Below are 22,160 nucleotides of genomic sequence, written 5' to 3' on the forward strand. Positions count from 1 at the left end.
TACATTTTTAACTCCGGTGAGCTTTCGATGCGGACATGGACATAATACAAGGGAATGAAGCTCATATAATTAAGGCTTGTTGTCTAGCGAGGTGAGAATGCCTTGCAATTGTATATACGTCTACTTGTTAGAGGATCGCAGAATTACAAATGAACAGAAGCTTTGAAGCCACATCTGGCGAAGACTCGGCACTGGAAAGGATAACCACACGGCAAATGGATTCAGGGTGTGCAAGAAGTATCTTAGGCAATGAAGCCAATAAATTGCAGAAGAAAACTGGTTTGGAGCGTTTAGATGACACGGTAGGTGGTCCAGAATCTGTTGAGTGCCCCGAGAAATATACAGTTGTGCAGTGGGAAGGGCCAGACGATAGCCAAAATCCAATGAATATGTCACTATTTCGAAAATGGGTTATAACTATGATTTGTAGCTTTGGAGCGCTAAATGTTACTTGTACTAGTATCATCTATGCTTCTGCGTATGAAGGAATTGCTGAAGAGTTTCATAGCACTCGAACCAAAGTTCTCACTGGTGTTACGGTCTATTTAATTGGTATTGGATTGGGGCCAAGTATGCATAGTCTTTGTTGATGCGGTTGACTGTACCCTAACAGAATAGTGCTGTATTCTCCGTTGTCTGAATTCTACGGACGGCGTTACATTTACATTTTTTCATTCACAGGATTCTTAGTTTTCATGTTCCCAATTGCGTTCGGCAAAAACTTGCCTTCAATTGTTATCAACCGGTTTTTGTCTGGATGTGCCAGCAGTGCTTTCATGTCTGTCTCTGGAGGTACAATTGCGGATATGTTTCGTGCCGACGAGCTCGGTCTACCGATGATGGCATTTACTGCTTCACCGTTTTTGGGTCCTATCTTGGGACCTATTATAGGCGATTTTATTGTGGCCAACTGCAATTGGCGCTGGGTTTTTTATGTCATGATGATGTGGACTGGTGCAATGTTGATTTTGGTCATTGCATTTGTACCGGAGACTTTCGCACCCGTTATTCTGACTAGGAAAGCTATCCGACTTCGAAAAGAAACTGGGAACAACATGATCAGGTCACCTTCTGAACAAAGCAATGCAGACTCAGGGAGAACTTTACATCAAGCTTTGTTATTTAGTATAAACCGGCCTTTGGAGTTGATCATATTTGAGCCCATGATCATTTCCATGTGTGTTTATTCCATGATTCTTCTCGGTATTTTGTATCTGAGTTTTGAAGCATTTCCGCTGGTTTACCGTTACAACCATGGTTTCAAAATTCAGTACGTTGGTTTGACATTTATCGGTTTAATGATTGGTCAAGTCATTGCAGCGTGCTCAGAGCCATATTTCAAGCGGTTGCATGTGAAATTGGAGCAACGTGCGGGAAAGAGACAGCCAGAATTCCGTCTGCCACAAGCGTAAGTAGATTTACTATATAGCGCCCCCGGAACTGACTAAGAGTTTAGTATTGTTGGTTCGATTCTTTGTCCTATCAGCCTGTTTTGGTTTGCGTTCACAACTTACAAGTCTGTGCATTGGATAGTACCAATCATTGCGACGGTTCCACTAGGCACGGGCATGCTGTTGGTGTTTTCTGGCATTTTTACATATAAAGTCGAGTATGTTTATTGGAGAGAACATGTGGAATAATTGCTAATCAGCCCAGGGCGTATCGTCCATATTCTGCATCGGCCTTGGCAGCCAATTCCTTTTTCCGCTGCACGTTTGGCTCTGTGTTCCCACTGTTTGCTATTCAGAGTAAGTACAGTCGAGATAGCGTCGATCGCAATACTAATAATGAAGTGTATGACAAGTTAGGTTACGTTTGGGCGTCGTTCTTGCTTGCATGTCTTGTCACACTTTGTATGCCTTTTCCGTACGTATTTTTTCTCTTCGTTTAAAAAGCAAAGCGTTAATTGAATACAGCCTGTTGTTTTATAAGTACGGAGAAAGGCTTAGAGCGAAGAGTAGATATGCGTTTTCAGATGAGGACTAATACATCTTCTATTGTACATTTGAAAGTTGCATAAAAATCATTATCTGGAGTTAATTTCGCAGTAATATATTTTGTAATATACATTATAATTCATCGTGAACTGTAGTAATGGCTGCAGCGATCGTCGTCGCTACTGCTTGGATTGTTTCGCTACTAGCCGTTGTGTAAGATTCTATATCACTGGCCAATGTACTGATAACATCGTTCATGGCCAGCGTTAGAGTATTGACATCTTTACTCATAATCACATTCTTGGACTCTCGGCGTCCAGTTACCCAGCTCACTATACCAAAGCTTTTGACCGCTGTCCATATTAGCAAGCGAGCGGGGCCCCGTAGCACTCGCCGCCACAGAATCCACAACAAGACAATTAAAAGAAACCCCATAGAGCATAGCATGTAGATGCGATCATATTTATCAGCCTGCTCGAGAATGGAGATGACTCGTCGGCTAGTACCAAGCACCACGTCAAAAGCTGTGTATTTCTCTGTAAGCTTCCTTAGTTTGACATTGCTTTCGTCCAAAACGTCTAATGAATATTCCGATTTTGCAATTTCCATCTCCAGTAGTTGGTGAGTGCGTTTTAAACTAGCGGTTGCATCTTCTGCAGTATGTAGCGCTCGAGAAGATGGTGGGTGAGTCGAGGGATTGATAGATGCACGTGTTGATTCTGAATCTGGCAATTTCGCTTTGGAAAACAATAATGCCCGTTCTTCTTTTTGTGTTTTTATCGTAGTTTTCCTTGACTTCAGCTGTGATTTACGGAACAGTGTTCTGTCTCTAGTTAAGGTTAGTTATGCTGAGCATTAGTACAACAGAGAACACCATACAATTTCAAGTCCTCCTCTACTTCATGCAACTTGATTGCAAGTTCGCTCTTGGTCTTTCCATTGTTCTCAACAGTCGAATCGTCAAAATATAGTAACAGACGATCCGCTGCCTCGCATGCCGCATCTGCTATTCTAAATTCGTTGTGGATCCGCGCTGCAAGTTTGGCCCGCGAAGATTCGTCACTAGTGACCAAGTTTGAAAGCTGGTTGATCTCCTGAGCAATTGATGCGTGCAATGCTGCCAATTCGTCAATAGCAGACGACAATGTCATGATTGTGTGACCTCTAGCAGTATTCAAGATTCAATTGGGAGGTTTAAGGCTCTCCATGATCTGATAAGGTTCTTGACGACATGCAGATACACCCAGTCTGTTTCTACCAAACGTTATAAATTATGGATAGTCATTTACATTGAGTCTTTAAACATATATACACTAACAAGAACTCAAACGAGACTAAAGAACATTATACAACTCCACTATAAATCATGCCGATTACTCCTGCCCTCAGTAGCTCTCCGAATCATTACAAAAAAAGCGGTAACGCAGACTACCATCTTGCTATATATCATCTATTTGAATATTGAGCCTACTTGTGATTGGAGGTTTTCAAAAAATGCTGCAGTTTTTTCGCCTAAGGTGCTATCATCCCTGTCGTGACTTAACTGAGCAGCCAAAGGCGCTGTATAAGTCGGTACACTAGAGCTCATTTGAACTTTAGCTTGGTTAACCGAGACCTCTGTATGTGATTCAGTGCCATCAAACGCAGCCGCGGCTACTGTTGCGGTAATGGGTGCAACTTGAATCTTTGACGCTTCTGGTGTTAGCTTTTCTAGCACGGCTTTCAGCTCTATGACTTCTCTTTGTAGTTGCGCAATATCATCTGCAACAGATTCTTGGCGAGAACTGGCCTTACGGCTTGATCTCACTGACTCATATATGACAGCACTTGCAGCAACAGAACTAGATTGTTTAGTTAATATCAACGCAGACAAACAGTCCAGCATACAACAAGAACGTTTCGGATAAAAAGTTAGCACCCTAAACAAGAAGATCAGTATGTTTTGTAATCCACGCTTAATATTACTGCACCTACCATCTCTATGGCCTTTGCATCGTTTAGTGGTCTGACCTTCGCCTTTCCTGCAGATCCTAGTAACCCGGATCGTAATCGTACATCTGTAGAATGCAAAGCTTGAGCAACAGCAATACACGATTGTCGGAATGGTCCGTGGATCTTTGCTCTGGCTTTAATGCTGTTCTACCTCACTCAGAACACTAATCAAATTTCTAAGGCAAAAACACTTACAGCAATTGGCTTAGCCAATGTGCGAACGACTAATGAGCCTATTTTCAATGCTATTGTTGACATGGTGCTGTGTTTCGATGTATGTCATGTAGAACTTGGTGAAGCAATGAGAGTGGACTTGCAAATGCAGTGCGTATTATTATTCGTTTCGACTCTGTGAGTAGACGTAAATAATAGTATTTTCTTGAATCAATCACGATTGTGTGCTCTATATTTTGATCCCAAACATTCTCATGAATTCAATTGTTCGTTCAAAGTGACTCGTGAACAGTAGGAGGTAAGCATTCTGATTGAGCCTCACAAAACCAGATTTTGACTTTACGTGCAACATTTAAAATGCATTCTAAATTGCAATTTTAAACCGGGTAAATACAACTGCCCAATCGCGTGTACGAATACTTTGTATGCAACTGTATTTTCAATACCATTCTAAGCTTTACTACCGTTATTGAGTGTTTTTCATTATTCTGGAATAAGTTTCTTTGACACTGCAACCTTCGATCCCGATTTTTGCTTTCTCAATTCGTCCGTCTCGATTAACTCAATCCTCTTTTACAAACCACAATCTCGTTGCACACTTAGCAGCAAGTTGTATTCTTGATCATATTCAGAATGTCATTATTGAGAACAAGCGTGCGTCCAGCACTCCAGTCCGCGAAGGTCGTGTCCAGCCGGTAAGTCGCGATCTTTCTTACATCTCGGGATTTGCAGCAATTGAAAAAACATACTGTGTGAAGCATTCTAGCATTCTAGTTAATAAAGCTGTCAATTAAAACGAGAATTGCAAATTGATTGGAAAACTAATGATCTGATGTAGAAACTCGGCCAACAACTATGCCACCTTGCGTGAAATTGAGATGCGTCTGAAGTCAATCAAAAACATTGAAAAGATCACCAACACCATGAAAATTGTTGCTTCTACCAAGCTTTCTCGTGCTCAGCGTGCTATGTTTGAGTCGCGAGTTTATGGTGAGACTTCCAGCGAGGTCTTCAAGAAGGCTGAGACTGTTTCCCCTACTGAGGGAAAGAAGCTCATCATTGTTTCCTCCTCCGACAAGGGTCTTTGCGGTGGTATCCACTCTCAGATTTCCAAGGCTGTTCGTGCTAAAATGGCTTTGGAGCCTACGGCCGATCTTGTCATTCTCGGTGATAAGGCCAAGACTCAGCTGGCCCGTACTTTTGCCAGCAACATTGTTCTCAGCTTCAACCAAGTCGGAAAGGAGATTCCTACTTTTGCTGAAGCTCAGTATGTTGCCGACCAAATCTACAAGCTTGGAACCAAGTACGACTCGATCGAAATTTTCTACAACATGTTCAAGTCTGGTATCTCGTTCGAGCCCACCTCTGTGCCAGCTTTCACTGAGGAGAGCTTCAAGGAGTCACCCAACTTTTCTGCATTCGAGATTGAGGAAGATGTCTTGTCCGACATGACTGAGTTCGCTCTTGCTAACGGTATCTACTGGGCTCTTGCCGAGGGACACGCTTGCGAGCAGTCTGCACGACGATCCGCTATGGATAACGCCTCAAAGAACGCTGGTGATATGATTGGAAGATATTCTATCTTGTATAACCGTACCCGACAGGCTGTCATCACTAACGAGTTGGTTGATATCATTACTGGTGCCTCCAGTTTGGAATAAAAATATACAAAGAAAACGTATTTGTGACTATGTTTGGCGAAATTATGTTTCAAGTTCAAATGTATTTCTCATAGAATAATAAGCTAACAAATATGCTTTACTCAGCCTGTAAATGAAGACATGATTCAAACAACGGCTGATTTAGCTATCTTGTTTCTTCACAATATTCCTACTGTCAACTCCGTTCAAATAGTTCTCTAAATTGGTCAATGTTTCAGCTGCAATGTTTGAAAGCGCTTCTTTGGTCAGGAAAGCTTGATGTCCGGTGATGCAAACATTGTGGAAGGTAAGAAGACGTGAGAACGTGTCGTCTTGCATAACGTCGTCTGAAGCGTCTTCGAAATACATGCCCGATTCGTTTTCGTAAACATCCATTCCGACCTGACCAATTTTTCTGTTTTTTAGTGCTTTTATTAAAGCGACAGTGTCAATCAATCCACCTCTGGAAGTATTGATAAGCATAACGCCATCTTTCATCCGGCTTAAGCTATCCTCGTTAATCATATGGAACGTAGATTCCAGCAATGGGCAGTGTAAAGAAATCACGTCACATGTAGAGTAAAGCTCTTCAAGAGAGACGTACGACATGCCATGTTCTTTCGCAGCCTCTGGGTTCTGATATGGATCGTAGCATACAACTTCAGATCCAAATCCATGACAGATCTTACCAGTCAAGAGACCAATTTTTCCAGTTCCAATAATTCCCACTCGTTTCTTGAACATGTCAAACCCAGTCAGTCCTTCAAGAGAGAAATTACCCGCGCGAACACGGCTGAATGATTTGTGAAGATTGCGATTTAACATGAGCATTAAGCCAATTGCGAATTCTGCAACCGCATGGGGTGAATAAGCTGGGACACGAGCAACCTGAACACCAAACTTTTCAGCAGCTACCAAATCAACATTGTTGTAGCCAGCACAACGAAGGAGTACTAGTTTTAGCCCAGAACTAGCCAAGTATTCAATGCCATATGCTGTCAAATTGTCATTTACAAAGATACAGATTACAGGATATCCTTCAGCTAAAGGGACAGTTTCATCTTCTAATCTTGTTTGTAAAAAGACTGCTTTGTGACCAGCATCTTCAAACACAGGTTGTAAGTGTGCAATGTCGTACTTCTATAGATAAAATGGAGGTTAAGATATATCAAAGACTGTTTAAAATGCACGTACCTTAGTGGAGAAGACAGCGAGCTTCATCCTTTCAAAAGTTCAATTATCAACTCAATTCAAAAACAGGTAAAAACTCACTTATGATCAGACGCATTTTTATGGTGGACTTGCATAGCGACCCGTGTTTAAGCATGGATAGATGTAGAAAATTTGATTGAGAAAGTAGGATTCCCCGACGCAATACGCCCTCTGCAGTGCGCAATAGAGTTTTCACTAATCAGTCATAGGTTAGTCATAGTGACTACTTAATGGTATCTTTAATGTAGATCACCGCTATAGTATTGTGGTTAGGGTAATTAAGCCTTAACTACATTATTTGACCTCCAGATCAACACTACAGTAACGAACAGTTCTTCTCTTCCATTTGTTACTGTTTGGCCTCATGAAAGTGTTTTAACAAAGTTTAATTTATTTAATTGGACAATTTAAAGCCACTTTTGCTAAGAAAAATATAAAATTGTGCTGACGCTGAAGATGTCGAAGGTACTGCAGTGCCAATTCTTGTACTACAGTTTATTCATACCACAGAGCATATTGCTCTGCCTTGTTTATCCGTAATTCTATAGCCTGCAATCGTGTATAGTATTCAGCGGTTACGCCTAATGATTTGCATTATTTCCAAGTATAGCCCTAGCCCGATGCCTAAATGACTTTCATAATAATGTCGGGGTAAGGGTAAACATCTGACAACTGTCGCGTTCTCGAGCTCAAATTGAAATCAGTTCATTTTCTACGCGAAACATCAGACAAGAAGCCAAATCAAAGCTCTGTTCTGTCGTTGTTTAATCACTGTGGCTAATCGTCAGTTAAACTTTCGCTTATTGCCAACCGGCTCGCCTCGCCATTTCTTGCGACTTAAATCGGGATTAACCGCGGCTTGCTTCTTTACATCTGTCGCTTTACTCTATTCTGCTCCCATCTTTCAATTAGGCATTTCCCAGTCTTTATCTTTTTCTTCCTACATCGGTAGAGCCCACCAGCCAGGAATGACTATTAAAAGTATGTTGATTTTAGTTATGTTATTCCAACTTTAACAATTGTTTCAGCTCCCCCGCAGACTCCTCCAGTCTGGACTTTGACACCAGAGCAGATCACGTCAGAGACTGCAAAGATGATTGAGTCTACAAAATCATTTCATGATTCAATTGCTAAGATTGAAAATCCAACTTTTGAAAGTGTCATCAAAGCCATGGCAGACATGGACAATGTCCGATACGGTCAGATCAATCAGTTGACATTCTATCACCATGTTAGCACCAATAAGGAGCTTCGTGATAGTAGTAGCAAGGCTGAAGAACTGATAAGGGTATTTTTCAATTTTTTACTATGTTTGTTCTTTGTGTTAACTCTGGTCTCAGGACTTTGATATTGAGACATCCTTACGAGAGGATTTGTTCAAAATTGTCAGTGCAGTCTTCAAGCAGCAACCCGACGTTGATCCAGAATCAAAGCGTTTGCTTGAGAAAATGCATTTAGATTTCACTCGAAATGGTCTGGCGTTGCCTGAGGAGCAGAGAAACGAACTAAAGGCATTACAAAAGAAGATTTCAAATCTTGAAGTTTCTTACAATAAGAATTTAGGCGAAGAGGTATAGTTTTTTTTACAGTGAGCTGATTGTTATATTAACATGCGCATAGTCTGGGTTTATTCTATTTACACCAGAAGAGCTGCTGGGTGTGCCAGATGACACTCTGGCCCAGTTTGAAAAGGTTGATGGAAAGTACAAAATGACTTTTAAATACCCTGATCTGTTTCCAGTCATGAAATATGCCCAGTTACCTGACACTCGTCGTCGTGCTTTCGTTGGCGATCAGAACAAGGTCATGGAAAACGTTGATCTTTTGGTCGAGGCGGTAAAGCTTCGTGCGGAAATTGCTCGAATACTTGGATATGAGACTCATTCTGCTTATGTTTTGGAAGAAAGAATGGCCAAGTCTCCGGAAATAGTGCTATCGGTACGTTTGTTGTAGTTGTTTATGTTGAAGTAAACTTATTTGGCATAGTTTTTGAATGATCTTCGCGAGAAGCTCCGTGGAGCTGGCGCAAAGGAAATTGCAAAACTTCTTGAACTGAAAACAGTCGATCAAAAATCACTTGGTCTTCCTGTGGATGAATCTTTTAACATTTGGGATTACCGATATTATGACCGTCTGCTGCTTGAGAAGGAATATGAAGTTGACGCGCAAAAGATTAGTGAATACTTTCCGATGCAGTCTACTGTCGAGAAGATGCTTGGCATTTTTGAAGTTCTGTTTGCATTGAAGTTTGTGGAGGTTGTTGGTGGTGACCGGTCCGTGTGGCATGAAGATTGCAAGCAGTTTGCCGTATGGAAGGATGACAGTGGTGAAGATGAGTTTGTTGGCTGGCTTTATTTTGACTTGCATCCTCGTGAGGGCAAATACGGTCATGCTGCCAACTTCAACATTAGCCCTGGCTATACTGATGCAAATGGCAAGCGCGTATATCCAGTTACTGCACTTGTTTGCAACTTCTCCAAACCAACGGCAAACAAGCCATCGTTGCTCAACCATGACGAGGTTGTGACCTTTTTTCATGAACTCGGTCACGGAATTCATGATTTGGTTTCTGTTACCAGGTACGGCCGTTTCCATGGCACGAATGTTGCTCGTGATTTCGTTGAAGCACCTTCTCAAATGCTGGAATACTGGTGCTGGCAGAAAGCCGAGCTCAAGGGTTTGTCAAGCCACTATTTGGAACCTAGCAAGACCATTGATGATGATCTTATTGACAAGATTGTTAAGAGCAAGCACGTCAACGGTGGCTTGTTCAATCTTCGTCAACTGCATTTTGCATTGTTTGATATGACGTTGCATACATCTAATGGAGACATTGACGTCACCAAAGCCTGGAACGAAGGACGACAAGAAATTTCTCTTATGAGCCAAGGAAACGAGACTACATACGGCTTCGGATCGTTTGGGCATCTCATGGGCGGCTATGACTCTGGTTACTACGGCTACTTATGGTCTCAGGTCTTTGCTGCTGATATTTTCTACTCCAAGTTCCGGGCTGCTCCGATGAACACTACTGCAGGTTTGCTTTACCGGGACACGGTTTTGAAGAGTGGCGGTTCGCGAGAGGAATTGGACAATTTGAAGGAACTTCTTGGGCGTGAGCCCAACAATGTTGCGTTTTTGACCGAACTGGGTGTTAAAGTATAGGTTCTGTCTGTATGATTTTTTTATGCATAGCATATAATATTCAAAAAATAAACAGATTACTCCCATTGACCACCACTTATCAAATTTGCAAGATGCCCTTTCTTGATTCTCATCAGATCCTCAAATTCGCCAACTTCTACAACTCGTCCAGCGTCCATAACTACAACTCGATCAGCACATTCCATCATGTCTCTTGAGTGCGAGACAATAACCACTGTCGGTCTTGACTTTGAATTTTTTAAACGCCTGACCGCCATACGGATCTGATCTGCGCTGGTGGCGTCCAGCGCCGAAGTGCATTCGTCTAAAATCAGAATTGACGGCAACCGTAGCAACGCGCGTGCGATTGTGAGCCGTTGCGCTTGTCCGCCAGAGACTGATGACGTGCTGGTAATCAGAGTGTCGTATCCTTCGCTCAGCGAAGAAATGAAGTCGTGAATACCTGCATCCGTGCACGCTCGTTGAACATCCTCGCGAGACACTTCACGCACTAGACCGTATACTAAATTCTCGAATATAGAGCCATCAAACAGCACTCCGCTCTGAGAGACTACCGCAATGTTGCTGCGCAAGTACTCAACATCCACGCCCATGATGTCAGCCCCACCTATCTTTACCGCGCCACTCGTAGGGACGAGTAAACGGGTAATCATATTTGCCAGTGTTGACTTGCCGCACCCAGAACTGCCAGCTATGGCAACAACCTCTCCAGATGAAACAGATAATGTAACTCCATGTAAGATCCTGATGTCGCGTCCGGGATACGAATACTCAACATTTTCAAATCTAATATCGCCAGACAACTTATGCTCAGGAACGTTTCCCTTTCCTGAATCTTCATTGCGTGAAGATTTTCCGTCTAGTCTAGCTAGCTCTAGCAGTCGCACGCCGTCGTCAATAACTTTGGTTATGTTCGGCATGTAGTCAATTGCCGCAACTGCCGAACCAAACGCAAAGGCAATCAAGTTTGCGACAGTCAGAAATTGCAAAATGGTGTAAGATCCGTTTGCGATTAAAACAGAGCCGTAGTAGAACATGACCGTAAGCACAACAGAATCTCCAATCTTGTTTATCCCAACCGCAGCACCAAAATTAAATCCTCGCTTTAGCCCCATGCTAGTAACAGCTCTTGAGGCCGCCGAATGCTTCTCCCTGAAATATGGTTCGATTCCAAGAGTCTTGATCGTCCTTATCTTTACAATACACTGCAATCTTGTAAGAGCATTGCTAGCGTCTCATTTACAGGCACTTACCTCATATAAAACGCTGTCTACCAATTTGACTTCTTGAACATATAGCTTCGACCACTTTGCTTCCGACCAATTAAAAAATTTGGCAGCGGCTACTGGCACCAAAACCACAGAAATGGTAACAAACGCAAGCTGCCATCCAACTGCAACACCGGCAATCAAACCGCCAACAAACAGAACACCAGTAGCCGTGCATTTTCCCGCAAACCCTCCTATGACAACTCTAGCATTTTCCGCGCCTGTAACAACTATCTGGGTGAGTGCCGCAGGTGTTCGAAAATTAAACGACGGAATTCCGTCTTCTATTGGCTGTTCTATGAACCAAACCCAATCTCTTGAGAGAAGCTTTCTTATAGCAGCTTTCCTCATAATGCAAACCCATTGATCTGCCGCATAATCCAGTATATACAGATGCCCAAACAAAGAAGCCATGTCAATAATCGACACTCCAAGTACAGCTAGCGGCCACTTGATGGAGTCCCATTTTGAAACATCTGGCTTTGCAGTAGGAAGTATAGAGTATAGCAGCTGGACAAATGTATAAGAAAACAGTGGCAATGCAACTCCGTTAAGAACAGCTGCAATAAGGCCGCAGACAACAACCCACTTTCTGCTCTGCGACCGGAAACAAAACCAAAGGAACTTAAAAACTCCAGCATCAGCTGTCGAGTCTTTTACTACCACGGCGTTCTTTTCAAATTCAACCGAATATTCTGAACTTATAACTGACAATTTTCGGACAGAAATATCTGAAATATTGCGAGTAGGCCTGGAACGGCTTATTGGATTACGACGGCGAGACATGTAGACTTTATTTCCTGCTGCAATCGCTGCATTATCCCCAATAATACTATCGTCAGCATATATAGAAGTAGATGGGCGGTCAAGCTGAAACGATGAGTGTCTTTGGGTTGCATACACATTCGATGTAAGGTCTGTGAGCAACCAACGTGGTTGATTAATATCAAACACCATTGAATACTCTGCACGGTTACCAAAATATGAAATTCTGGTCGCTCGTCTAGATTCAAAATCAGGATGATAACTAGATCGTGGAACTTCGATCATGCTTTTCCGAAACTCATTAATTTGAGCTCTTAGACTTCTTCGGTTCGTGAGATCGCTCTGGGCAAACTTTTTTAAAGAATTCACCAAGCCCATGAACGGAGCATCGTTGTTGAGTTCAAGATCTCGACGTGTACCTTGAGAGACAAGTCTTCCTTCCTTCATCACAACGACATTGTCATCTGCGTGGATCTGTGCTATGTCATGTGTAATTATAATTGTAGTTTTGTGTTTTCTCCAAACTCTGACTGCATCAACAATCAATGCTCTAGAAATCAAATCTAACGAGCTTGTTGCCTCGTCTAATACCAGTATAGGACTGTCACGAACCACAGCCCGAGCAAGCGCAATTCTCTGCCGCTGTCCGCCGCTAAGATCTGTTCCTCCCTGTGACAAATAAGTGTCTATCCCGTCTGGCAAGTCATTGACTGTTTCTGCCAGCATGGAAAATCTGACGGCGCGTTTGATGTCTTCGTCGTTAACTTTCTCAGGCTCAGCAGCGCCAAGTTTGATATTTTCGGCAATAGTGTCTTTGAACAAAACGCTGTCCTGCTGTACCACTGTCACTTGTCTTCTAAGCCAGCTTGGAAGCAAAAAGTTGACATTTGCCCCACCAAGTGCGACATTTCCAGATTGAGGTTGGTAGAGGTTCAACAGAAGCTGATGTATCGTAGATTTCCCTGATCCAGAGCTTCCCACAAAGAAAACGAGTTGTTTAGCTGGAATTTTCAAAGTTAAGTCTTTTAAAATGATGTCTTGAGGCCGTGATGGGTATGCAAAAGTAACCTAAGAGGTAAATAACAGTTTGTCAGTCCAGATATAAAACTTACATTGGTAAACTCGATGTCTGCTTGGCATTCGTCCACAGCTAATCCGCATTCTTTCTGATTAAGGTTTCTATTGCCAGCAAGAATCCACAAAGATTGAGCAGCTACCTTTGCCTTTTCGATAGAAATTTTTCTTGGGGATATACTCGCAAGACTGTGGGACAACGTGTTGCAAGACCAAAAAACAGTCAGGACTCCTCCAGATGAAAGGTCGTTGATTTTGACCAGATGTCCACCGTACCAGAATGCTTCAAGAAACAGAAGCAAAACTAAAAATCGCACAAGTGCTTGTTCAATGGCTTCCAACCGCGCAATTTTAAGTCGATAATTAGACGACTGTTCAGCAAATCGAGAAAATTTGGCCACTTCAATAACCTGAGCATTAAAAAGTTTGACTGTCTGTAAAGATACGACGACCCAGTCAACTATGCTCATCATTTGCGATGTCATTTTTTGCTCTGATTGTTTATACCCCGTCAAATGGCGTGATATTAGGATTTGAACACCCGCGATTAACGGAAACGTAGCAATGATGACAAGAGAAAGCTTCCAAGAAAAATACAATGCAATTCCTAGAGAGCTCAACAGTTTCCAGACTGCAAACATGTAAAATGGAAACTCTGAAGACAACGCAGTTTCGAACTCATCAAAAAATCTAAACTCATTCTTTAGTATTTACCAAATGTCACTCATAACTTCATTTACTTTTCTGTCAGCGTGACTAGCGCCCCTGGACTTTCAAGACTATCATACCACGCATTCTCTTTGCCCATCAACGACTCCAAGACCATCTTCCTTGCTCGTCCAAGCTGAAGCTCAGCAAACCAATGAGACACAATGGTAAGCATGTACCAGACAGTCATATTAGCTGCACCGACAGCTAGCATTCCTATAAGAAAAGGAAGCGTAGCATGCGCCAGATTGTATGACGGGTCGTTGACGGCTTTAGCCACCATGTATTTGGAGAAGCAGTTAATGATTCGACCGAGGAAGACCGACATTGCTGAAGCCAGACAACCGCATATTGCAGGCAGTATAAAAAGAAATAAACAGGCACAGGCATCAGTGGATTTAGAAAATCTGAAGAGAGAGAGGTATGATGGCTTAACGTCTGAGAAGAGACATGCGATTGCCGGATCTCGAGAATTGTAAGATACAGACTGATCTGAAGACTCTTCAGCTAAGCCCAAACTTGAAGCCTCAGACTTTGACACTCGTGACATTGGAGCTATAGAACACAGAGAAGCAAGAACGAGGATCAGTAAGTGAAATGCAGCAGAACAGTAGAAATACCAGCTTCAGTCTCATATACGACAGTGAGGCTTTTGTCCCGACAATGACAGTACTATTCACGTTATAAGGTTCACACAATCCCATTTCTTCTTAAAGCAGTTTAATTTCTGGAGACGGCAGACAGCTAACAAAGTGGTGACTGATGAAAGTTGGTACAAGTAGACAATAATAAAGCCGCGCACGAACAATACTATGTCGCCCCTGAATTTGTAGAATCAAATTCACGGTGCTCACTAACTTCGCCATTGCAAGCTGTCACATTTTTACATCTAAAGTTGTTTTCAACAGTTCTGTCACGTGGAGTGTTATTAAACGTTGAACCCACTACTCCGCTACATCTCCGGGATTGGCGAACGACTTACGAATTAACATCGAACTATGCAAAAAAATAATTAAGTCATAAGCAGTTAAAAGCGACCTTAACTCCACTCCTTTTTTTCCTATGCCAACCTCTAAACTTTTCCAAAGCCGCCAACCAATTTATTCCCTTCATCTATGCTTTGTCTTCCGTCTCAGAAAGTGCATCACGGTCATCTGGAGGTGGGATGTACCATGGGATGCGGCCTCTTGTGAAATCATTCAACACCATCTTTGCAATTCCGTTCTCGTCAGGCTCACCGCCCTTTAGTAATCTTCCACCCTTGCGGGCCAACATTTCCAAAAACTCAGTAGAATTATTCCAGCCAGAAATCTCATAGGTCTTCTCCAAATGATTTACTGCGCAACGCTCGAGAAGCGCGGGAATGTATTGTTCTGGATAAGACACATTCTCGACACGAACTACACCTCGTAGCAAGATATCAGTTTCTGTATCTTTCGTGCTTGGAGGCACAACACCCGGGCAATCAATCAAGTAAATGCGCTTCATCAGTGTAATGTATTGCCACACCTTTGTCTCTCCCGGAATAGGAGCAACTGTGCAGACCTTTTTTTGTCTAATAGTATTAATAATAGACGACTTGCCAGTGTTCGGGTAACCAATAAACCCGACCGAGATTTGCTTTCTGTCTGAGTGGAGCACTGAGAACTGTCGTAACAGCTGAATCAATGTGCCCTTACCGAATGAATGGTTAATAGAAGCATGAAACGCTAAACAAGGATATTCTTTAGACAAAGTCTTCACCCACGCGGCCTTGAGAAGTTAGTCTCAACTTTGATAGAAACAAAGAGTTCGTAAACATTGGTACAAAAAAGAAAAGCACAGAATGAAATGTACATTTGCTAACTAAGAGCAATCGGCATTGGGGGTGATAAATTATCTCCCAGCCAATGCTCAACTCAGGCAAAACATACTGAAATTGGTGAGAACCAAAACCAGTTTGATCTTCCACAATTGTAACAGAATGTCCCTCATGGCGATAAATACTGCAACCATATTTAAACAATTGCTGTACAGAGACTTCTTGACTAATATATGGAACAGCAAATTGCTGTGATAAATACTGCAGAACAGAAACAGAAACAGAGAACTCTGAAGATAAAAAAAGTACTTACAGCTACCCATGTTGGAACAAGATCACACTTGTTCAAGACGAAAATCAAGTGCTTATGCGGCGCTTCCTTCTTTATGTACTGTTCAACCGACTGGCATCGCGTTCCGAGTGGATCTCTCGCATCGAGCACATGAACGACAACATCAGAGGAATCTATAACTTTGTAAAGTTCGTTCCAGATTCGCTTTGACTGACCCTTCGAAAAGATAGCTTCACGCGCCTCTTCAATCCAATCAGTCGGATTCACAACTGACATCAAAGCTTCATTTTCCAACTTCTGCTCATAAGTCTCATGATCTTGAACTGATTTCTCAGCAAGATCATCCAATGAGCCAGCTGTAACCTTAGGCCGCTTGCGCTGAGCCTTTGGACCAAAGGTCTTGCCAAACGGTTCAGTCTCAACAACAGCGGCTTTAGGTGAAGCAACGGCAGTTTCTTCCTCTAATAAAGACATTGGAAGTTTATTTTGTCGCATCAGAACCTGGTATGGGTTATTCTTAGTAGATCCCAATGCTTCTCTGAATTGAGTGAGAGTATGTTGAGCAATGACTCTAGTATTCCCAAACCATCGACGATTCGGAGCAATTCGAGCCACTGGGGCATCTGTTGATTGAAACGAAGCAGCCTTGGTGATATCGCCTTGGGCATTGCGCTGTGCCCGGCCTTGCTTGTACATATTCAACCGCTTGACCTTCGCGGTGTCTCTGTAAAAATTCTCGCCTTTCAATTTCAGATTTCCAGCTTTGTCGCTACCCTCGCGGGCAACGCGACTTCTCTCTTTCTTACCGACACCCATCGCTCCAATGTAAAGAGAATAAAAACAAACAGCAAAAGATCACAGTCAGAAGAGCTAGTGAGCGATTGAAAAAAAAAATACGCAAAAAAAAAAAATCTGAAAAGAGGCACAAGCCCTGATAACCCTACATCCACCCTACATCATACCCTTACCCTGTGTCTGCTTTTTTTGCTTTCTACACTAGTTATACATTAGTTCGACATTTATTCTGTTACGGTTGAAAGGGATGTCGGGATCAGAGAATGGGGAAGATGTGACTGCGACGACTAAACTACAGGTACTAGCGGAACAACAGCAGGGTCAGGAGCAGGACTCAAAGTTAGCATTGACAACAGTTACAGAGGTACGATATGCCTCCTATGCTGTATTCAATTTATACTAACGAAAGCAGAGCGTGAAGTCACAGTCTTTTATTCCAAAAGTGACAGACAAGACTGTTGCTTACAATCCGACCTATGATGATCTTACGCGGCCATTTCTAGGGCCAGAGAACCCAAATGTCGACAAATCTTTAAAGCGAAAGAACCTGTTAACTGGTTATGCTGAGGAGCAGGCGTATAACGATGCCGTATTCCGAGTGCAACACCGTACTTATCAGGCGTTAGGCTATGCTCGAGATCCGTCTGCAAATTCAGACTACGCCGGGAGTCAAGGCACATTTATTGGCGATGTGGCCAAGGCTGAACAAACAGGAGGCAAGGACATTTTGGATATTAAGCCTACAAAGAAGGAGATTAAGGAACTTAAACGGAAACGGCAAAAGAAAGGTGATTCCGGTGTTTTGGATGGGGAAAATGCATACAAAGGTCCATGGGCAACTTATACAGATCCTAATGCATCTTCATCTTCATCGTCATCTGAAGAGGAGGTAGAGACAGATGAAGAACCCCAAGAGGCTGTTACTCCAAGTGATAAGTCGTCTAAGCCGAATGCAACAGAAAAGTCACAGTTCCATGGATCAAATCTATACGATTACCTTGGGCGAACCTATATGCATGTGCCTCGAGACTTGGATATCAGTTTAGATAAAGATCCGGGTGAGGAGCAGTGCTTCGTACCGAAAAGAAGAATTCATACTTGGGCGGGCCACAAAAATGGCGTCACCGCACTTCGGTTCTTTCCCCGTCATGGACATCTACTGTTGTCATCCGGTGCAGATGCTAAGGTCCGGATATGGGACTGCTATCATGGACGAGAGCTGTTGAGATCTTATTCGGGTCACAGCAAGACTGTGAAAGACATTTGTTTTACGAATGACGGTACGAAGTTTTTGTCTGCGTCATATGATAGCATGATAAAGCTGTGGGATACCGAGACCGGGCAGTGTATCTCGCGATTTTCAACAAGAACGACTCCAAATTGTGTTCGGTTTAACCCCGACAGTGATAAGCAAGACCAATTTCTTGTCGGAACGTCGGACAAGAAAATCGTTCAGTTTGATGTAAAGTCAGGTGAAATTATCCAAGAATATGACCATCACTTGGGCGCAGTCAACAGTATTACGTTTGTTGATGAAAATCGACGGTTTATGACCACGTCTGACGATAAGTCTATTCGCGTGTGGGAATGGCAAATTAACGTGCCAATCAAGTTCATTGCCGATCCTTTACAGCACTCAATGCCTACAGTAGCTTTGCATCCAGGGGGCAAATACGTTGCAGCTCAAAGTTTAGACAATCAAATTCTTGTATTTGGTGCGACCGATCGGTTTAGACAGAACCGGAAGAAATCGTTTAGAGGCAACAACTGTGCTGGATATGCAATTGGAGTTGACTTCTCTCCCGACGGTCAATTCTTAATGTCTGGAGACTCTGGTGGTTACGCCTGTTTTTGGGATTGGAAAACTACACAGATGAAAAGTAAATTCAAGGCGCATGAAAAGGCGCTTACTTGTATTGCTGCACATCCTCAAGAGACAAGCAAGGTAGTTACGGCTGGATTGGATGGCAAGATTTGTTATTGGGATTGAGTATATAGTTTGTATTCAAATTCCCAATTGTACTATATTTTAGACTATTTATTCTCTTGTTCATAAATCCAGTCGTTAAGCTTATGTTTGTTCCGTGCAATCTCGACGGCCAAAAACTGCATTCTAGGGACTTAATATATGGATTAGCCATGCACATAAAGAGGTTTAGAAATAGTCACCAAAAATAGTAGTATTTTCACCATACTCGTCTTTAGATCCAGTTCGTAACAGCGTTCCAAAATTAAAGTCGTGCACCTAGGTACATTAGGAACCGTTACATATAAATCTTACTTCTCACGCCGTACAGTCTTCTCGTATGTGTTCATGAACGCGCGCCACCGCACTTTTCCCTTCGGCGACTTCATTTCATCTTCGCTGATTTTATCAACTGCTTCAACCGAGTTGTACTCCGGAAAATCGGTTATGAAGTGCTCATATATTTCGTCATCAAGTCTGGCAAGGGTAAGCTCAATAACTCTTCTAGCACTCACTACATTCATACTTGCTCAATCGCAACTCAGATCCCTTGACTTTCTCTAGTAAGTTCCAGTAAGTTTCTTAAATTTCCAGTCAATTCGAATACACAAAATGTTAACTAGATTTGCTCACGAGCTTGCATCACGGCCTTGACAGCAAACTGCTTCTCAATCTGCATTTAGTCAGCATTAGAGATCCAAACACCATTAAACAAATATATAACTAACATCCTCCAAGTTATCCGGGTTCTCAGGATCGAATTGCTTCGGTACCGACATATTTACTTGATACTAAAGTATGTGACAATTTCAAAACTTCACAAATTTCTGTGCAAATCTTAAACCCTAACCCAATATAGAGTACGCTATAAAGCAATGTCTAAGGAAGTACAACTCTGGCGTACTCACAGACTAGTATTGATCATAAACAGAAAAAGGCACGTCTCCAAATCAAGATATAGTACTATAAACTTCCCGTATATTAAACAAATGATTCTAAACTCACACATTCATCTACACCGCACATTCAAAGTTATATGTTAACATTTTTTAAACGTACTAACTATTACATCATCTAAACTACTACTGACATAAGGCAAGAGTCGCTTAACCGGAACCACCAGAGTACTTCTTTCCGAAGAGGATAAGCTGCATCTGATCGTAGATGGAGATAACACCAGCACCGGCAACACCACGGAGAATGTTAGCACCGGCACCCTTGAAGAGAGATCCAACACCATCGGAGGCAACAATCTTGGTGAAAGCATCGAAGGAAGACTTGTACTTAACGGCCTGTCCGGAAGTCATCATCATACGACGACGAATAGTGTCAAGAGGGTAGGCAGCAATACCGGCAGCAGTGGTGACAGTCCATCCGAGCAAGAAAGAGGCCAAGAAATTGCCCTCAAGGGCACCGACAAGAAGAACAGGCTTGATGGAATCGTAGAGACCGAAGTACAATCCACGGTAAACAACGATACCGACGACAGAAGGTCCGAATCCACGGTAGAGACCGGCAAGACCATCAGAAGCCAAAGTCTTTCTGTAGACATCGATCAATCCGTTGAACTGACGCTCACCACCCTTACCAGCAGACTTAGCGTCGTTGGCAAGACGGGTACGGGCGTAGTCAAGGGAGTAGACGAAAAGGAGCGAAGTGGCACCAGCGGCACCACCGGACGCAAGGTTACCGGCGAACCAAGTCCAGTATCCCTCATCCTTCTTGAATCCAAACATAGCTTTGAAGCGATCACGGAAAGCAAAGTTAAGAGCTTGGGTAGGGAAGTAACGAAGAACGTTAGCAGTGTTGCCTCTCCAGAGAGAGATGACACCTTCATCACCAGCGGTACGCTTGAAACAGTCAATGATTCCAGTGTATCGCTTGTCGAGACGACCCTGCTTGATCATCTCATCCTACTAAATGTTAATGTCTAATTTTCTCCCACTTGATCGATGGACTAACCTGGTTCTGGATAAGAAGCTTAACTCGCTCGATGGGGGCAGCAGCAGTCTTAGAGACAGCAGCGGAAACACCGCCCACTAAATATAGTTAGTATACAATCCTTTTGGGACAATATTTATGAGACGTACTCATGAAATCGATAAAAAACTAAAACATGTTAGTAAAAAGCTTAATTTGAATTGAGTTTGCACGTTGTTGCACGATGTCGAGGCGTGTTGTTCATTCAGTTGTACGCCCTGTTAGTGGGTAAGGGTACAATAATTGACGGGAGTGTGGCGCCGCAGATACGATCGGAACATCAATGAAACAGCGAGTGATCGGCCGACACGAATCGCACGTTGTTAGAGTAGAGAAAATATGTGTAGTCAATTTGAATTTTGCAGTAAATTGTAGGAACTCAATTGATTTTGAATTGATACGAAATAAGTGACTGAAAGTGAGCGCGTGCCTTTCTTATTCCTTGTAGTCAAGTGCAATCGCGACTGTACAACATGAAAACAGGCCAATGCATTCGTTATTGATTGAGTATCGTATGCCAATAAGTACTATTCATTGAATTGAAACCACAGATAAGAACAATGAAATATCGACAGCTGCAGAAGGTCGCATACCACAAACCCGGGACATCGATACCCCAGAAAGAACCACTCAATGACATCGTGGAAACCAACTGCAAACAAACAAATAACAGTTCAACAAGTACATACGTGAGAGTCCGACATTTTATAAGAAGGATGAAGAGATGAATACGAAGAAGTTCGACGTAAAGACAAGAAAAAGAAGGGAAAAAAAAAAAAGAGGAAGAACGGAGAAGAAATAGCGGCGTGGGCGAGATGTCGTACTGAGATATGCGCAGCCGCATTACATGTAAGCGAAGATATGAGACTGACTACCGTTGTTCCAATTGGCCAGCGCGTTGTTGCCGTAGACCGGGTCACCGATTTTGCCCGGTGCAATATATGTTTTCACATATATGCCGCATCTTATTGGTTACCCATTGCCCACTTACGAAGCATCATTAGTGAACGAACGTCGGTCCGGTTCCTCTCAATATTCCGGGTTTGGGCTTTTGAATCGCTTTCATTTCTATTTGATAAATTTTAATGTCTGTATGTAATCCAATAGTATGTTGAAATGAGAGCAGTCGAACTAGTGCCAAAGAATCGGAACCTTTGACTTTTTGATATCGGGCAACCTTGAACTGATAATACTTTGTGCGACTCGGTTCCGGTTCGTGCTACCAACAGATCCGTCTGTTTGGGCCATACTTCCGATATTTAAGGACAAAGGGGTTTGTACTTCTGGATGATGTGCGAGAAATACACCCTAACCCGATGATGCTTGTGCTCAGTGTTCAATTTTGTTGCTCTTTTCAGTTACGGGCTCTGTTCATGTTTTGTTTACCACTT

General features: G+C 42.7%; 11 protein-coding genes across 11 annotated transcripts; 4 read left to right on the top strand and 7 right to left on the bottom strand.

Moving 5' to 3' along the window:
• Positions 1 to 215: 215 nt before the first annotated feature.
• On the top strand, positions 216 to 1,986 carry V1512DRAFT_206766 (major facilitator superfamily domain-containing protein; the record flags this gene model as incomplete). The annotated part of the gene is made up of 6 exons (XM_066913391.1): positions 216 to 570; positions 619 to 1,408; positions 1,457 to 1,609; positions 1,657 to 1,748; positions 1,794 to 1,866; positions 1,917 to 1,986. The coding sequence occupies 6 exons, from the start codon at positions 216 to 218 to the stop codon at positions 1,984 to 1,986; spliced, it is 1,533 nt and encodes a 510-aa protein (XP_066771752.1).
• V1512DRAFT_261765 (Sec20-domain-containing protein) lies at positions 1,804 to 3,255 on the bottom strand. The gene is made up of 3 exons (XM_066916132.1): positions 2,826 to 3,255; positions 1,917 to 2,775; positions 1,804 to 1,866 (listed from the first exon to the last, which is right to left on the bottom strand). The coding sequence occupies exons 1-2, from the start codon at positions 3,086 to 3,088 to the stop codon at positions 2,070 to 2,072; spliced, it is 969 nt and encodes a 322-aa protein (XP_066771753.1). The 5' UTR covers positions 3,089 to 3,255; the 3' UTR covers positions 1,804 to 1,866; positions 1,917 to 2,069.
• On the bottom strand, positions 3,209 to 4,381 carry V1512DRAFT_224143 (optic atrophy 3 protein-domain-containing protein). Its single transcript, XM_066913777.1, has 4 exons — positions 4,125 to 4,381; positions 3,912 to 4,076; positions 3,825 to 3,856; positions 3,209 to 3,778 (listed from the first exon to the last, which is right to left on the bottom strand). The coding sequence occupies exons 1-4, from the start codon at positions 4,185 to 4,187 to the stop codon at positions 3,388 to 3,390; spliced, it is 651 nt and encodes a 216-aa protein (XP_066771754.1). The 5' UTR covers positions 4,188 to 4,381; the 3' UTR covers positions 3,209 to 3,387.
• A 277-nt stretch (positions 4,382 to 4,658) lies between these two features.
• On the top strand, positions 4,659 to 5,928 carry V1512DRAFT_224146 (ATPase, F1 complex, gamma subunit domain-containing protein). The gene is made up of 2 exons (XM_066913778.1): positions 4,659 to 4,798; positions 4,942 to 5,928. Exons 1-2 carry the CDS (start codon positions 4,737 to 4,739, stop codon positions 5,762 to 5,764), a joined length of 885 nt encoding a protein of 294 aa, XP_066771755.1. The 5' UTR covers positions 4,659 to 4,736; the 3' UTR covers positions 5,765 to 5,928.
• V1512DRAFT_261772 (uncharacterized protein) lies at positions 5,807 to 7,123 on the bottom strand (the record flags this gene model as incomplete). The annotated part of the gene is made up of 2 exons (XM_066916133.1): positions 6,938 to 7,123; positions 5,807 to 6,883 (listed from the first exon to the last, which is right to left on the bottom strand). Coding segments are annotated over exons 1-2 (1,001 nt in total), but the record flags the coding sequence as incomplete, so codon positions are not given.
• Positions 7,124 to 7,713: 590 nt separating this feature from the next.
• On the top strand, positions 7,714 to 10,148 carry V1512DRAFT_144687 (uncharacterized protein). The gene is made up of 5 exons (XM_066913020.1): positions 7,714 to 7,936; positions 7,984 to 8,243; positions 8,296 to 8,526; positions 8,576 to 8,893; positions 8,942 to 10,148. The coding sequence occupies exons 1-5, from the start codon at positions 7,924 to 7,926 to the stop codon at positions 10,118 to 10,120; spliced, it is 2,001 nt and encodes a 666-aa protein (XP_066771757.1). The 5' UTR covers positions 7,714 to 7,923; the 3' UTR covers positions 10,121 to 10,148.
• Positions 10,149 to 10,154: 6 nt separating this feature from the next.
• On the bottom strand, positions 10,155 to 14,814 carry V1512DRAFT_224153 (P-loop containing nucleoside triphosphate hydrolase protein). The gene is made up of 4 exons (XM_066913779.1): positions 13,968 to 14,814; positions 13,266 to 13,917; positions 11,374 to 13,221; positions 10,155 to 11,325 (listed from the first exon to the last, which is right to left on the bottom strand). The coding sequence occupies exons 1-4, from the start codon at positions 14,483 to 14,485 to the stop codon at positions 10,177 to 10,179; spliced, it is 4,167 nt and encodes a 1,388-aa protein (XP_066771758.1). The 5' UTR covers positions 14,486 to 14,814; the 3' UTR covers positions 10,155 to 10,176.
• An 87-nt stretch (positions 14,815 to 14,901) lies between these two features.
• V1512DRAFT_261775 (NUC091 domain-containing protein) lies at positions 14,902 to 16,903 on the bottom strand. The gene is made up of 2 exons (XM_066916134.1): positions 16,050 to 16,903; positions 14,902 to 15,687 (listed from the first exon to the last, which is right to left on the bottom strand). The coding sequence occupies exons 1-2, from the start codon at positions 16,842 to 16,844 to the stop codon at positions 15,049 to 15,051; spliced, it is 1,434 nt and encodes a 477-aa protein (XP_066771759.1). The 5' UTR covers positions 16,845 to 16,903; the 3' UTR covers positions 14,902 to 15,048.
• A 111-nt stretch (positions 16,904 to 17,014) lies between these two features.
• On the top strand, positions 17,015 to 19,014 carry V1512DRAFT_237576 (WD40-repeat-containing domain protein). The gene is made up of 2 exons (XM_066914150.1): positions 17,015 to 17,187; positions 17,236 to 19,014. The coding sequence occupies exons 1-2, from the start codon at positions 17,071 to 17,073 to the stop codon at positions 18,811 to 18,813; spliced, it is 1,695 nt and encodes a 564-aa protein (XP_066771760.1). The 5' UTR covers positions 17,015 to 17,070; the 3' UTR covers positions 18,814 to 19,014.
• On the bottom strand, positions 18,656 to 19,673 carry V1512DRAFT_290833 (putative polysaccharide biosynthesis protein). The gene is made up of 7 exons (XM_066918229.1): positions 19,518 to 19,673; positions 19,423 to 19,462; positions 19,316 to 19,370; positions 19,119 to 19,266; positions 18,993 to 19,068; positions 18,735 to 18,943; positions 18,656 to 18,688 (listed from the first exon to the last, which is right to left on the bottom strand). Exons 1-6 carry the CDS (start codon positions 19,566 to 19,568, stop codon positions 18,858 to 18,860), a joined length of 456 nt encoding a protein of 151 aa, XP_066771761.1. The 5' UTR covers positions 19,569 to 19,673; the 3' UTR covers positions 18,656 to 18,688; positions 18,735 to 18,857.
• Positions 19,674 to 19,745: 72 nt separating this feature from the next.
• V1512DRAFT_261781 (mitochondrial carrier domain-containing protein) lies at positions 19,746 to 21,512 on the bottom strand. The gene is made up of 4 exons (XM_066916135.1): positions 21,459 to 21,512; positions 20,880 to 20,898; positions 20,752 to 20,828; positions 19,746 to 20,702 (listed from the first exon to the last, which is right to left on the bottom strand). Exons 1-4 carry the CDS (start codon positions 21,471 to 21,473, stop codon positions 19,896 to 19,898), a joined length of 918 nt encoding a protein of 305 aa, XP_066771762.1. The 5' UTR covers positions 21,474 to 21,512; the 3' UTR covers positions 19,746 to 19,895.
• Positions 21,513 to 22,160: the final 648 nt, after the last annotated feature.

The sequence above is a fragment of the Lipomyces arxii genome, assembly GCF_038497795.1.
Source record: "Lipomyces arxii strain Phaff 12-163 unplaced genomic scaffold V1512scaffold_6, whole genome shotgun sequence".
Classification (NCBI taxonomy): domain Eukaryota; kingdom Fungi; phylum Ascomycota; class Lipomycetes; order Lipomycetales; family Lipomycetaceae; genus Lipomyces; species Lipomyces arxii.

What these genes read in the sequence shown, in the direction of transcription:
- V1512DRAFT_237576 (XM_066914150.1), top strand. Translation starts at nt 17,071, where the DNA reads ATGTCGGGATCAGAGAATGGGGAAGATGTGACTGCGACGACTAAACTA. An exon ending in CATTGACAACAGTTACAGAG is followed by an intron (nt 17,188 to 17,235) that starts GTACGATATGCC and finishes TAACGAAAGCAG; the next exon opens with AGCGTGAAGTCACAGTCTTT.
- V1512DRAFT_261765 (XM_066916132.1), bottom strand. Translation starts at nt 3,088, where the DNA reads ATGACATTGTCGTCTGCTATTGACGAATTGGCAGCATTGCACGCATCA. An exon ending in TTGCATGAAGTAGAGGAGGA is followed by an intron (nt 2,776 to 2,825) that starts CTTGAAATTGTA and finishes AGCATAACTAAC; the next exon opens with CTTAACTAGAGACAGAACAC.
- V1512DRAFT_261775 (XM_066916134.1), bottom strand. Translation starts at nt 16,844, where the DNA reads ATGGGTGTCGGTAAGAAAGAGAGAAGTCGCGTTGCCCGCGAGGGTAGC. An exon ending in TTGTTCCAACATGGGTAGCT is followed by an intron (nt 15,688 to 16,049) that starts GTAAGTACTTTT and finishes TAACTTCTCAAG; the next exon opens with GCCGCGTGGGTGAAGACTTT.
- V1512DRAFT_224143 (XM_066913777.1), bottom strand. Translation starts at nt 4,187, where the DNA reads ATGTCAACAATAGCATTGAAAATAGGCTCATTAGTCGTTCGCACATTG. An exon ending in ATGCAAAGGCCATAGAGATG is followed by an intron (nt 3,857 to 3,911) that starts GTAGGTGCAGTA and finishes CTTCTTGTTTAG; the next exon opens with GGTGCTAACTTTTTATCCGA. An exon ending in TTATCCGAAACGTTCTTGTT is followed by an intron (nt 3,779 to 3,824) that starts GTATGCTGGACT and finishes TAAACAATCTAG; the next exon opens with TTCTGTTGCTGCAAGTGCTG.
- V1512DRAFT_144687 (XM_066913020.1), top strand. An exon ending in AGGCTGAAGAACTGATAAGG is followed by an intron (nt 8,244 to 8,295) that starts GTATTTTTCAAT and finishes CTCTGGTCTCAG; the next exon opens with GACTTTGATATTGAGACATC. An exon ending in ATAAGAATTTAGGCGAAGAG is followed by an intron (nt 8,527 to 8,575) that starts GTATAGTTTTTT and finishes ACATGCGCATAG; the next exon opens with TCTGGGTTTATTCTATTTAC.
- V1512DRAFT_224153 (XM_066913779.1), bottom strand. Translation starts at nt 14,485, where the DNA reads ATGTCACGAGTGTCAAAGTCTGAGGCTTCAAGTTTGGGCTTAGCTGAA. An exon ending in CTAGTCACGCTGACAGAAAA is followed by an intron (nt 13,918 to 13,967) that starts GTAAATGAAGTT and finishes GAATGAGTTTAG; the next exon opens with ATTTTTTGATGAGTTCGAAA. An exon ending in TAGACAGCGTTTTATATGAG is followed by an intron (nt 11,326 to 11,373) that starts GTAAGTGCCTGT and finishes ACAAGATTGCAG; the next exon opens with TGTATTGTAAAGATAAGGAC.
- V1512DRAFT_290833 (XM_066918229.1), bottom strand. Translation starts at nt 19,568, where the DNA reads ATGTCGGTACCGAAGCAATTCGATCCTGAGAACCCGGATAACTTGGAG. An exon ending in CAAGGCCGTGATGCAAGCTC is followed by an intron (nt 19,371 to 19,422) that starts GTGAGCAAATCT and finishes TGGAAATTTAAG; the next exon opens with AAACTTACTGGAACTTACTA. An exon ending in TGAAAATACTACTATTTTTG is followed by an intron (nt 18,944 to 18,992) that starts GTGACTATTTCT and finishes CCATATATTAAG; the next exon opens with TCCCTAGAATGCAGTTTTTG.
- V1512DRAFT_261781 (XM_066916135.1), bottom strand. An exon ending in AGCTTCTTATCCAGAACCAG is followed by an intron (nt 20,703 to 20,751) that starts GTTAGTCCATCG and finishes AACATTTAGTAG; the next exon opens with GATGAGATGATCAAGCAGGG.
- V1512DRAFT_224146 (XM_066913778.1), top strand. Translation starts at nt 4,737, where the DNA reads ATGTCATTATTGAGAACAAGCGTGCGTCCAGCACTCCAGTCCGCGAAG. An exon ending in GCGAAGGTCGTGTCCAGCCG is followed by an intron (nt 4,799 to 4,941) that starts GTAAGTCGCGAT and finishes GATCTGATGTAG; the next exon opens with AAACTCGGCCAACAACTATG.